Source organism: Phyllopteryx taeniolatus, chromosome 2 (assembly GCF_024500385.1).
Source record: "Phyllopteryx taeniolatus isolate TA_2022b chromosome 2, UOR_Ptae_1.2, whole genome shotgun sequence".
NCBI classification, from domain to species: domain Eukaryota; kingdom Metazoa; phylum Chordata; class Actinopteri; order Syngnathiformes; family Syngnathidae; genus Phyllopteryx; species Phyllopteryx taeniolatus.
The window spans coordinates 36647358-36661177 of NC_084503.1; the positions used below are offsets into that span (position 1 = coordinate 36647358).

Sequence of the window (13820 nt, forward strand, 5' to 3'; positions counted from 1 at the left end):
CCTCAATCCTTCAAAATAAAACAACACCCTTGTCAAAAACAAATTAACATTCACAAGTTATTTTACACCCTTATTATTGTTATTCCACCAAATTTTGATACTTCACATTTCTCCACTAATTCGTACTCCACCATTCTTATGACAATTTTAAATCGTTGAGTTCATTCGCAGCATCCTGGGAACAATTTTCCACTTTCCTCAAATTCCACACTTCGAACAATAAAATTCAAAAAAGAAAAAATTCCAATAAAATTCCAATAGTTAAAGGAATAGTTTATGTAATAGCCTCGTCCTTCAACATTTCTTGACCGATTCAAATCATTCTAACTTCCAAATTGTCAGCTCATTCAGGACATTTTGGGATGTATTACCATTATAATTACCAAAATGGTAAAAATAAAATTCCAAATTAACAAACATTTTACAATATTACTCCCTCCTTACACATTCCTTGACCTATTCAAAGCAATCCAAATCTCACATCTACATTTCAAAATTTTAGTTCAGTTTCAGCTTTTCAGTATTTACATCCAATTTTCTAGTTTTTTTGTTTTTGTTTTTTTTTGTTATGTTTTCAAGAAAAACAGGTAATAACCCATCATAAAATTGACTACGTCCAGTTCAACCATCAATGGTACACTTTTAATGCGACCTTTTATTTGTCATGTGCTGCTGTTACAGACACTAGGGCACCTGCAAAACATGTATATAAAAAATATTGCTGAATAAATGCTTGATAATTAAACAAAGAAAGTTAGATTGTATTTGAAAACTAATTCAATTTGTGTAGTAATTTTAACTGCTAAGCTAACTGGTCAAGAGCAAACTTAGCTATAGAATAAAAAAGGAAATGCTTTGATATTATTATGTCTCTTTCTGATAATATGAGTAACATGGCTGCACACTCCATTGCAGCTGAAAACAGTGAGGGGAAAAAATGTGAAAAATGGAAATGAGTAATTAGCTTGATGTAATTTCTGCTGAGTCGTGTAGCTCACTTTTTGTCTCTTCTTCTATATAGGTCAAAAGTCTTTAGTAACAGGGTTGTGTGTATTCAGAGCGTAATGTCTGTGACAAAACAAAATGCTTTAACGGGTACAAGAAACCCATATCCACTAAAATCATTAAAAAAAAAGCTGATTTAAAAATCATTGTATATTTACATTGAATATGTTAGTTGGTCTTCAAGAGGGAGGGACAAGAAAAAAAAAACATTTTAGGGGGTGTTTAAGAGCTATTTGGTACTTATTTCTGAAACACTACTACTCCAGGTACACTTCCTTTTGTCTGAGGACAACTGAAATTTACACAAGCGCATGTTTTAATGTTTTGTGCATGAATGTTTTTAAACTTCATGGGAGGGACAGGAAATGTCTTGCAATTCTGGAATGATCCATCCGGCAACCTATCAAATTAAAAGCAAAGAGGTATAGCTCAGCGGTAGAGCATCATCTATAAGGACTTGGGCTTTGGAACCAGGGTCATGGTTCAGAATGTAAAAAATGGCAATTAGTTGTTGGAGAGTTCCCAGTCTCCTTGCTGGCTACTGTCAAGGTGCCCTTGGGCAAGGCACTGTCCACATCCCCCAGCTGAAGAAGTGCAGCACTGTTTGTGACATCACTTGCCTGCGTGTGTGTGATTTGGTTCCATGTGTGTGGTGTGCAACACAAAATGTACTGTATATACAGCTGAGTGTAAATTGAATTCCCCTCTGAGGGACTATAATCACTTGCCTATTAGGGCTGTAACTAACAATTTTAATAATCGATTAACGTTGATTAATTTGATAGTAGATTAGTTGACGATTAATCGATTAATTGTTGTGCCGCTAATCAGTATAATACATTACAAATTGAAATTTGGTAATGGTTGCACGTGGAATTACAACGATGCATTTGGTGTGCAAAAACATTCCACAGTTCCAAAAATATTTAATCGGAAGTTAACTAAATCCTGGAATTTGACACAAAGTGTTGTGGGGGTTTTCCACAGCTCCAATTTCATGACTATTGTACGGCATTTATAGACGTGCTGTTCCCCTCTCTGACCAGTAGGATGGGACATTTGACAATCACGGGAGACGCGCGTGTGCGTGCCTGGGCAACAACCCAAAAACTAGACCAAACAAAAAGATTGCAGAGTCATCAACCATTCATTTCTTTGGTCTGAACCAGTACCACCTTGTCACAAATCCCGTGATCATACAGGATGAAAATAATTGTATTTTAAAATGGCTATATATCCACTAAGGTATACAGTGGTCTGTTTTTAGGCTGTGTTTTCGCATCGATCGTTCTTTGTGATGGATTGCTTTGGTCTGGCTAATGCCGTCAGCTCACAAACATTCACTCTGGGTCGACGACAGAGAGGAAAGAGACATGTTGGAGGCTAGCAGGGCTGCGGAGCAGCGCATCTAGACGGGGGGACGGCCACCCTTTCCTAGATGGGCTACCTTCCCCTAAGTGGAGGGAGACACATTAGAACTGCGTAGCTCTCGCCCGAGCACGGCTTGATCTTTCTGGATGTTCGTATGCGGGATTCAGATGACGTTTGAAATGTGGGAGATGGTGGCTTTGCCGAGGGGGAGCTCTCCCTTCCTGTCGTCTAGGACAAGATGGCAGCAGTGCAGGCGAACTGGGCATGCTATGGATTTATAAATCCGTAACATGTTCAGAGAAGCACTGGATTGTATTTATAGTGACTCTATGTGAAGGTAAGTGGAGAGGCGCACCTTGTGTGTAATTATAATTGTCTCGCTTCACGTTTTAAAACCAGTTTGGTCGTGACGTAACACTGCCCTAACTTACCAACAAACTTGGCTATCACACGATCTTGACTTTGTGGTATCAAAACAATCCTGGTTAGATAAACTATTCACTACTTAGAGGAAAATTCTATATACGCCTACGTGACTGTGACGTCGGTTGTAATTATTAACGCGAGTGTCTTGGGCATTCTTGGTGTTTTTACGTCGGTGTTGTCATGGAGAACCGTCCATTTATACATCGTGATGACATGTTTGAAGAGCAATTTCTACGGCGTGGATTTAACGGACCGGGTCATTTGTGAATTGTGAGTCCCGTTTTCGTTAACGATGTCAATCCATTTACTTGAGGTTAACATCTTAAGACGTCAGTCGACAGGCGAAAACTCGCACAAACACGGAAGACTTTTGAGCTCAGCGAAGCATTGAGAGTGCATAAATTCTCTTGATATTTAACCGGATTCTATCCTACAGTTTGCGTTCAAATAACAGACTATCGACACTATTTGCGTTTTGCGTATTATGTTTAGATTTCGATTCTCAGAATAGAAAAACATTACTACGTGACTGACTGGTTTTCTCCCACTCACCGGCCGCAACGTTAGGTAGGTCTAATGAATATAGGCTTTACACGATCAGGATTTTTGGGGCGAGTTGAAAAAAACGATAACCGATCCGATCACAAGATGGAGGAATGTGTCTATTTATATGACCTGTTCATTTCCTGTATACACTTGTGTACTTAATTGCTCAACAAATTATATTCACAATAAATAATGTATATTTGTTCATCTATTTATGCCAGTGAGGCATAGTGACAGACGCAACAAATGATAAATGGTCTTCTATTAGATGGCAGTAATTAATGTATCCACTTTTTGTGACATTTTTGTTTGTTGGTGTTCCGTGATATATTTCAATTGTAAAATATGTTCCTTGGCTCCATAAAGGTTGGAAATAACTGCTCGAGTTAGATCGTGTATTCTAATCAGTCAGGTCAAACCAACATTACAACATGACAGAAATAATGGGCGCTAACTTACTGTAATTAAATTACTTTATTGTAATTAAATGACTTTATTGTAATTAAATTACTTCACCCACACCGAAACGTTAGAGCATGATTCGACAGAACGGAGGCATGTTTACGTCCAACCGTTCGTGCTACCACTCGCTTGCTAGGTTACATAACATTTTATTGCCTGCTTGTGAGCCGTATCGTATTAAATGTAAGTGAACATACCTCAAATAAGCCTTAAACGAGCGTCCTCTCCTGTACTGAGCACTGGTGACCACTAACACACGTTTTGCCCCATTTTGTCCTTATAATAGAAAGTCGGCGCGCTCCACTCTTGTTGTCGTCGCCACGGTAACGAGTGTATCCGGTCGCATTTGAGTTGACAAGATAAAGCCCAGTGGTCGTAAAAAACTGGATGCGGTGGTATCGGAATACAATATTTTATTGCAGTAATATGACGGTGTAACCAATTATAAATAGTATTGTTCGATGTATGTAAAGAAGGGATTTGGTGAAAACAATGCTTGTAATATCTGTAAAAAGTGAAGGAAATTTGGTACAGATTTTCTGACAAACTGAAAAGAACAAATTCATTTAGCTTTTGCAAGATTCCCCCCCCCCCAAAAAAAAAATTATGTGGGATAAGAGAATGTTTGGGCGGCATGGTGGCCGACTGGTTAGAGCGTCAGCCTCACAGTTCTGAGGACCCGGGTTCAATCCCCGGCCCCGCCTGTGTGGAGTTTGCATGTTCTCCCCGTGCCTGCGTGGGTTTTCTCTGGGCACTCCGGTTTCCTCCCACATCCCAAAAACATGCATGAATTGGAGACTCTAAATTGCCCGTAGGCATGACTGTGAGTGCGAATGGTTGTTTGTTCCTATGTGCCCTGCAATTGGCTGGCAACCAGTTCAGGGTGTACCCCGCCTCCTGCCCGATGACAGCTGGGATAGGCTCCAGCACGCCCGCGACCCTAGTGAGGAGAAGCTGCTCAGAAAATGGATGGATGGATGGATGGAAGACAATGTTTGATGCACTGCATCACACTGAGAGCTGTTTCTAATAGTTTCACTAAGCACAGTAATTCCCAACCTGTGTGGCACGAGAGATCATCAGGGGTGCCGCGGGAAGTTATCCAATTTCATTTAGTTAGTCTGAAAATTATTAGATCATAATTAAAAATATATCTTTGTTCATTTGTCTGTGCCAGTGACATATAGTGACACGCAGAACAATAAACCTGTGTATCTATTTGCCATTCGTACGACAGAATTAGTCATGGCTCCCTGCGCGTATAGCTTTGTGTTCAATTAAACAAGCCCGAATTTCACACTGACAATTTCACACTGACATTTTTGGGTAAATTGATGAGACATGTTCACCATTATAGTTCAATTTGTTCCATGACCACGGTTGTATCTCAAAACACTCAAATCATCTTAACCCATTGAAATTAATGGAAATGCAATTAATCTGTTCCACCCCCCCCAAAAAAAACCACCCCAATTTTTAAAAACATGTTTTTATTAGGAAAAATTGCACTCAGTAGTTTAGCACTGTATAGAAACAATCAGTAATACATAATGTAAATAACTTTAAATGTAAATAATCAGGTTTTTTTTCTTATAAAGTTGAACTTTTCGTAGACATTAGATATCTATCATGGGTTTGTGACCTGGCATCTTCTTCTCCTGTATTGTTATGAAAGTCCTCCTTAACATCTTCTTTGAGGTGAGCCTTCTCGTCACAGTTTAAGACTTTTTAGGGGACGTATCCTTTGGCTGCTATCATTTCAACAAAACGTTTTGTGGTAATCCTCCACTGGCTTCACATTTGTGCTCGTTGATGCACCATGCCTAACGACAGAATGAATTCCGGTCCTCCTTTTAAAATTCTTGAACGAGCCCCGACTGCCTTTAAACAAATCGACCAGTGCCTCGTCCATTGAAGTGCCTGGAGTCTGCTAACGCAAATCAGCGTAAATGGCTCGTGCATTCTCACATGAAACTCTCCGTCACAGTATCTCACGTGAGCTTTCTACTCAGTCAACCATACCAACAGCAGCTTCGCCATCTTTTCATGGTCCTCTGTCCGCAGCTTAGAAATGATTTTAACACCCTTGGCTGGTGTTGTAGTTTTTAAATGACTTTTTTTTTTTGCTTCAGTATAGCAGACATTGTAGAAGTGCTACGCTCGTACTACTTTACTACTTCACCAAGTAAACTACATGCTCACATTGGTCATATTTTTCTATAATTTCATGTTTTAGTTCAATGGCCATCATCAGTTTCTTCTCACTTTCTTAGAACCCATAGGTAGAAAAAAAGAATTTGGGAAACAAACAGAAAATGCAATTAGAAAACATGACTGTCCCTAATGTATTTTCTTTCCACTGCAAGGAAACCAATGGAATTGATGGTGGCCGGATGTTGTGACATTTGTTGCCACCATCAAGCAGTGGAGGGTCTGAACGCACTTATAACCCAAGACAACAAACAGCCAAGCAACAGCTCACATTTCGAAAAACTAATAAGTCGAGGTACCACTGTACTTATTAGTGACCTAAAGCAAAAATGCGGCTTTTTAAAACTCGGCTGCTTCTATTTTTTCCTCTGTCGTCACATACTGTGTCTTTAAACACAAAGAGGTTCTAAGTTAATACTTTCCCAGACTTGTTCCATTTTACTTCTTATCCTTGCTTCTCAGTTCTAATAAGTAAGGGAGTCTTCTTCCCATAGCCCACTGTCTCAAAACATTTATGTTCGTAATGCAGCAATTTGTAGTTCTTAATCTCTTCGACACTCGTGTCTGTGGCCTATATATCAAATTCTTTAGGTTATCTATAGCAAGGCTTTAGGAGATGAAATTAAGAAAGTGTTTGTCACACCACACTGGGTCTGCAATGTGCTTGCACTGTGTTTCCACGTAAAGACTGTTTTCTCAGTAACCTCCTCTGCATTTAAGGTGGAAAATATAACAGTGAGCACCATGACAAGCTTGGAATTTCTGTGGAAAGCTATGCAGATGGGTGGAACATTTCCACCAGAAGTAAACATTAAACATTCTTAGTAGCACAGGACAGAGGCAGTGTTTATTTGAAGATCAGTCAGATAATTTGATTGGAAGACCAAATCTGCTTTTTGTGAAGGAATGGGTGAGAACGTTAATCAAGAAATACAAAGATTTTCAAACAAGTAAAAAATATTTAGGGGTTGACTAGGTGTAAAGATTGAATAGTCATCTACATAATTTTAGTTTTTGCTGTGAGTTTCCAGATAATGCTGCGGTAGAAATTGAAACCAGTTGAAACTGCCGGTGCGTCCACATCTATTGTTCACTTTCTCTGGTCTGAATCATTTGATGACAGTGTCATCTGACCGGAGTGAGCAAAACTGTGGCTACTACTAATGCTAGTTATTTTCAACTACGTGAGGAAAGCAGACTGTAGGAGAGGAAGAAACATGGCTAGTTTGACTTCACAAATTTGATATCACAAATCGTATTGTATTGTCCTGTGGGTCAGAAATCGATATACAAATTGAATGTTAACTTTGGTGTATCGATACAACCCTACTAGAATGTAATCAGGAAGAATATTGGTTTAGGAACTAGTCAATGAAACTGTGGTGATAAATGCAAACTAGCCTTTGTTGATAGTGTCCAAAATGATTTTTATGATATACCGGGTTATAATCTACCAGCAAATAGCCAAATACACACACAGTCAACGGTCTAATCTGTTTACATGACACATACAGTTACTTCACCATTCTGATTTTCAAATGTATTTTGAGGCATTTTGATTCGCCCGCGCTCCCAACTGTGATGGGAGGATATGAACACCGTGGTAGCAATCATGTGTATTGTGCACAGTCTATGCAGAAAATGATTTTATGATAGTCATAGCAGCACTTTAACAATAGTACCCTGCACTCTATGGTCGGTGTGTTTGTTATTAACCACTCTATGGTCGGTGTGTTTGTTATTAACCAACCAAGCAGTCACTGCCCACCCAGTGTGGGATTTTTACAAGGCCTTTTAGCGGTTCATAATTAGAGGCATGACGTGTCACACAGCAGTGTTGGTCTAAAGTGTGATGCTGTCTCTTGGTTCCAGCTGTCCCTTTTTTCACAGATGTCAGTTTATACTGCTTGTCCCTCCATGGCTCAGCCCAATGGTAGAGCATTTTGTCCGCTGTATTTATTGACTGTGTACGAGAACTAATCCAACAAGCTGAGGACTTTAAATGTTAGTCATAAGTTCACAATTGAAATGCCATGTGCTCACATTCCTTGGAAAATAGAGAGGCTTTTGAGCAAAGAATATCTTTTTCACAAGACGTTGGGAATGTTGTGAGGCTGTTGAGCTGTGAATGTTTGCAGTGCCCCTGTTGATAGGCAGAGGGATTGCAAGTAGAAACATTGCTACTATTAGTCTAAGATTTGCCCACTGACTTTGGACTTAATAATGGTCATGTTGAGTCACTCACAGCTTTATATTAGTTAGTCATAGACAATCTGTGGGTTCTGATGATTGCAGAAGCCCTGCTCAAACAGGCAAACTACACACGGTTAATGTACATATTGAAGGGTATATAGTATATTAATTAGGCACAGCACATTAAATGTTAAGAAATAAAAACATACTTAAGCCCACTCTTTGTTGTAAAGCCATTTTCATGCTTTTTGTCAACTGTTTTTATAATTTCCCCTTTAACATGGTGCTGAGCTATGGTACATTTCTTTCTCACATGTTCAAGTGTTATCTGCAATGAACACACCAGCTTTTGTCTTATTTCTAATAGTGAAGTCAAACCACATGGCCATCGTGAGTTTTTGCCTGTGCTAGCTGACTCACTGCATAGATGAGATGGTGTAGTTTCCGATACTTAAATTCTCTTAATCATGTCAAACACAGTTTGTACAAACCCAAATTCCAACGAAGTTGTGTATCCATCCATCCATCCGTCCGTCCATCCATTTCCTTTACCGCTTATGCGCACTAGGGTCGCAGGCTGCTGGAGCCTATCCCAGCTATCTTCGGGATGGAGGCGGCGTACAACCTGAACCGGTCGCCACCCAATTGCGGGGCACATAGAAACAAACAAGCATTCGCACTCACATTCACACTTACGGCCAATTTCGAGTCTTCAATCAACCTACCGCGCATGCTTTTGGGATGTGGGAGGAAACCGGTGTGCCCGGAGAAAACCCACCCAGGCACGGGGAAAACATGCAAACTCCACACAGGGGGAGCCGGGATTTGAACCCCTGTCCTCAGAACTGTAAGGCAGTTGTCCACCGTGCCGCCGACGTTGTGTATAATGTAAATAAATATAGATTATATTGAAGCACTTTTTTCATGATCTAAATACAACCATACAGTACAAAATTATTGTTTTAAACTTTTTCGTGGCCTAAAAACAATACAGTACAAAATTACTGTAAATAATTATAAAAAGCTTGAAAATGTTTGAAATGTTTAGAAGTTCATCTGAACTTACCTTGTCCACCTGGGATTTGAACCCCGGTGGGCCATTTTCAAGAGCGCAGTGAGCCACTGTGCGTGCACATGTAAATTAGCCGTGTGGCTCACTGTGCCAGTCTGTTACTTCTGATATCCGTTAAAACGAGGCTCCACTGTACATTGATTTGCAAATCCTTTTCAACCGATATTCAGTTGAATACACTACTACTCAAACTGATGAATGTTATTGTATTCTCTCATTGGGAATTTGATGCCTGAAACACATTCCAAAAAAGCTGGGACAGTGGCAACAAAAGACTGGGAAACTTGAGGAATGCAAAAAAAAAAAATAGTTTTTAACATTCCACAGGTGAATAGGTGAATTGCAAACAGCTGAGTATCACGATTGCGTATTAAAGTAGCATCCCCGAAAGGCTCAGTTGTTCCTAAGCAAGGAGGGGCGAGGTTCACCTGGAATGCGCGAATTGAACACAACCAGCAGAGGTGCTGTTGGTTCAGTCTCATCTAGCCTGCGGTCCGAAGAACAACCACAAGAAGACCTCGGCTTTGGGAAGTTGAGCTTCATCCACAAACTATGGCAATTCCGCTCAGTGTGAGTCTGGCATTGAAGTGTTGAGAACATTCAGCTAGTGAGCGAGACTTCCATAACATCAAAAGTAATAATCAAGAAAAAGTCAAATTCCTGTCTGTTCGCATCCATGTTACTAAATTTCTCATAGCTTCAATGTCATTCAAAAGACAGTCACCAGTTTCATTTGAGTTGACCTTATTATTGGACCAAGATTGTTGAACAACTTTTGTATAGTGTATTGTAGTGATACAGAAAACAATTGGAGGATGCCCTTTGAGAGAGAATGTGGTCATCCATGACCATACTGTACTTTTTATCTCGCGTATGAATTACAAAAAAAATTCAGGGATATGTCGGCTGTCAATTAAGTTAAGTAGTTTCATACCGATAAAATTTTGCTTTGGCTTGGGTGGGTGATTGCGCTTTACAGAGGCCATATTAGCATTGACGTACTGCAAGTTTGTTTGAACTTTTAATTCATACAGCCGCCAGCTGTTAGTTTTATTTCCTATTACTCTTATCTATTTTGAATGCACGTTGTCTTCTCACTCAGTGCCACTTGCTCGTCGAGGACAGGTGTCTAGTGTTTATTTTCTTCTCGGTTTAAATTTCGAGTGGACTACAGTCAAAAGGTCACCAGTGAGTAATTATCTAGCAGGTCAAGGTTGGTTGAAAGCTTCTGCAGCTTTGAAGGCTGTAATGCAATGCCACAGTTGGAGCCTCATAGTTGACCAAGGGAGTATTTGGTCTCTGCTCATAATAATAGAAGCAGCTGTCATTCTTTTCCCTTCCCACCAATTAGGGCCCTATACTTCATTTTTTTGTCCGACATTTCATAATTTAAGTATATGGTATATTTGTTGGTGTGAGGAGAGGAGTCTCTCTGCCTAGCAGCTCTTCCAGGGCTATGAATGTGTGAATGAATGTTCTCGGTTGTCCAAAAAAGGGAGTCTTTGTCAGGTTTTTCTTGCTGGGTGCTGAGATGTTTGTTGTTGCTTGTATAAACCATAGACCCATAAACTCAAACCCATTTTCATGCTACTGCTTTCAGTAGTTCTGATTTAGAATTATGGCTTCTTGGGTTAACCTGACTAAAGACAATAACTACAGTCTTATATTGGGGGGTATCATATGGCGAAAAAGGCGATTAGCAGGTGTGTTTTTTTGCTTGGGGTGGAAAAAAGCACAGGATTGCTTGCAGATCGCAACAAAATTAAGATGAAATAACACTATTAATTAGGGCTGAAAAATGGCCTTAAATTGAAATCTCTGATTTTCTCCCCATAAATCCTATTTTTAATTGCTTTTTTCCACTTCTCCCTAGCAGTGATAATGACATTATTCAAAACAAGTTTTGCTTTTATTTCCCCTCCACCAGACAAGCAATTTCTCCTGAGAATTAACTTAAACCAAATTGTACAGGAATAATAAAAACATACTTTTATTTCTTTACAGAAATTTAGTTTCTTTACTGTTTTTGCAACTTAGAAATGGCCACCATGTGTCTGGAAATGTTCCGCTCATATTGTCTGCTTCTTTGCGGGAATTAAACCTGCTTGTCACATTTTTGAAAAATGGTTTCTTGAAGGGTCAGAAATGTGGCTAAATATAGCAATAAACTCGATTAATCGCCCAGCCTTTCTATTAATGCTTTAGCCCTCTGATTCATGATTCACTGACATTGCAACTGTCAATGCCCCTGCCCCAGGCTGTAATTTCTAGTTTTTAAAAGCCCTACATAGCAAATTTATAGATATTTTCTCTCCTCTCAGGTTTAGAACACCAAGGTAATAGACACCAAGTGTAGAAAAGTGTAGGGAGGTAAACCTATTTGATCAAATGTTGATAAAAGTGCTTAAAACCTTGAGAATGAACTGTCATTGTCATGTCAGTGAGCTGAAGTAGGTCATGAGTCCGAGGATGGCACACAGTGTCTCCAGTCACTGGTCACACTGTCAGGAAGCCTTATTAGAGCCTTATTAGAAACTGTATTATATTTCATTGCCCATTTTAATGGTTATTAGAACATCAGATCTAATAAGGTCCCATGGGCTCAGTAAACATGAAGTGGGTGATGTCCATCTGCACCCATTGTTGCCTTGTGACTTTATTTTTGTTTGGTTGTCTTCCGCTGATGCTTTCCGTCCCTATTGGTTGCCTGGAGGCATGCAGTAGGATGTATTTCAACCACAGGAAAAGGTCAGGCAAACCTTTGCAACGTTAGTCATCTTCTGTGTGGAGGTGTTGGTGGGCTCACAGTGGATAAATGTCAGTTGAAAGGTGCTCCACTGCAGCTTATTCTCTTAGTTGAGATGAAAGGGTATGACAAATCAAATCACAAATGTATTATCACAATATTGGTAAAAGAAAGGTAAACCCAAAAGAGAGATCCTCAAACCCAAATCATTTTTAATAGAAAAATATCAACTCAGCAATCTTATGCACTTTTTGCACATTTGTATACTTAATACTTTTTAGTTATTTTTTTTATTTCCGGAACTATGCATCAATCCATTATCCGGTTGTCCTTATTAGGGTTATTCATGTTAAAATACTAAAATGATATTCCAAGGCTTCATAATAAATTATTGACCCCTAATGTTTTTTTTTTAATTTATTTGTTTTACTCTTTTCCTTACAGGTATGGCCTCACAAGTCTTGGTTTACCCACCACACATTTATCAAACCCAGACAAGTGCCTTTAGCGGTGTGAAGAAACTCAAAGTTGAGCCCAGCAGCTGTGTGTACCATGAGAGAGCACATCCGTGGACTTATCTGAACAGACGAAACCTTGGTATTGTGCACCCGACGAAAGCCCGCTCGTTCTTGAGCCAAGACTTTACGGCGGGTGCAAAAGTGTTTGGAGGACAAGTGTACCCCGTGAAGACAGTAATAGTGCCGGGCATCCAGAGACAACAGCCCGGGAAAAGAGGTGGAGGATCGGGCACATCTGCGGTCCAGCAGCGGCAGAACACAGGGATTGTCCACAAGCAGGGCCAGGATTATCAGCAGCAGAAGACGGCCACAGCAAGTGGGGGCAGCAGTGGAGCAACAGGGGCAGGAGGAGGGGGAAGGGGAGAGGGCTGCAGCGGAGGAGGTGAGGGAGGTGGAGAGGAGGAGGAGAAGGAGGAGGAGGAGGGTGACACAGAAGCAGACTGTGGAGGTTTGAACTCGGCTGACAGCTCTCAGCGATGTGGACTGAAACGTAAAAGTGAGGAGCTGGATAATCGAGGGAGCACCATGCAGATTGTGGAGGAACTGTCAATGTTGCCTGCCATGTTGCAAACAACGAATGTAGGAAACACAGCTGCAGCGACTGCGGCCGTGGGGACTGGAGGGGGGACTTCCAAGCAAGCTGCAGGACCCGTGGGTGTTGGTGCTGCAGGGGGAGCGGGAGGATGTGACGGGGACTATCAAGTAGTACAGCATGAGGTTCTTTGCTCCCTGAAGAATACTTACGAAGTGCTGGATTTCTTGGGACGGGGCACATTTGGACAGGTTGTAAAGTGCTGGAAAAGAGGCACGGGTGAGGTAGTGGCCATAAAGATCCTGAAGAACCATCCGTCATACGCCCGACAAGGTCAAATAGAAGTAGGCATCCTTGCGCGTCTGAGTGGGGAGAACGCAGACGAACACAACCTGGTGCGAGCCTTTGAATGCTTCCAACACCGCAGCCACACCTGCCTTGTGTTCGAGATGCTCGAGCAGAACCTGTATGATTTTCTAAAGCAGAACAAGTTCAGCCCACTGCCCCTGAAAGTGATCAGACCTGTACTACAGCAGGTGGCCACGGCTCTGAAAAAGTTGAAGACTATGGGTCTGATTCATGCAGACCTCAAACCTGAGAACATTATGCTGGTGGAGCCGATAAGGCAACCCTACAGGGTGAAGGTGATAGACTTTGGCTCAGCCAGCCACGTGTCCAAAGCAGTTTGCTCCACGTACCTCCAGTCTCGGTACTATAGGTGAGTACAAAGCAGTAAAC

At 40.8% G+C, this 13820-nt stretch overlaps 1 protein-coding gene across 4 annotated transcripts in view; it reads left to right on the forward strand.

The window, feature by feature from the left end:
* Window positions 1-2339: 2339 nt before the first annotated feature.
* Window positions 2340-13820, forward strand: part of hipk3b (homeodomain interacting protein kinase 3b) — a 40915-nt gene continuing 29434 nt past the window's right edge. For 3 of the 4 annotated variants that reach the window (XM_061766037.1, XM_061766038.1, XM_061766040.1), the window contains exons 1-2: window positions 2340-2713; window positions 12477-13800. In XM_061766037.1, the coding sequence (XP_061622021.1) occupies window positions 2641-2713; window positions 12477-13800 (1397 nt within the window). In that variant the 5' untranslated portion in view covers window positions 2340-2640. The remainder of the gene's footprint in view (window positions 2714-12476; window positions 13801-13820) is intronic. The other variant, XM_061766039.1, reaches the window with a different exon arrangement.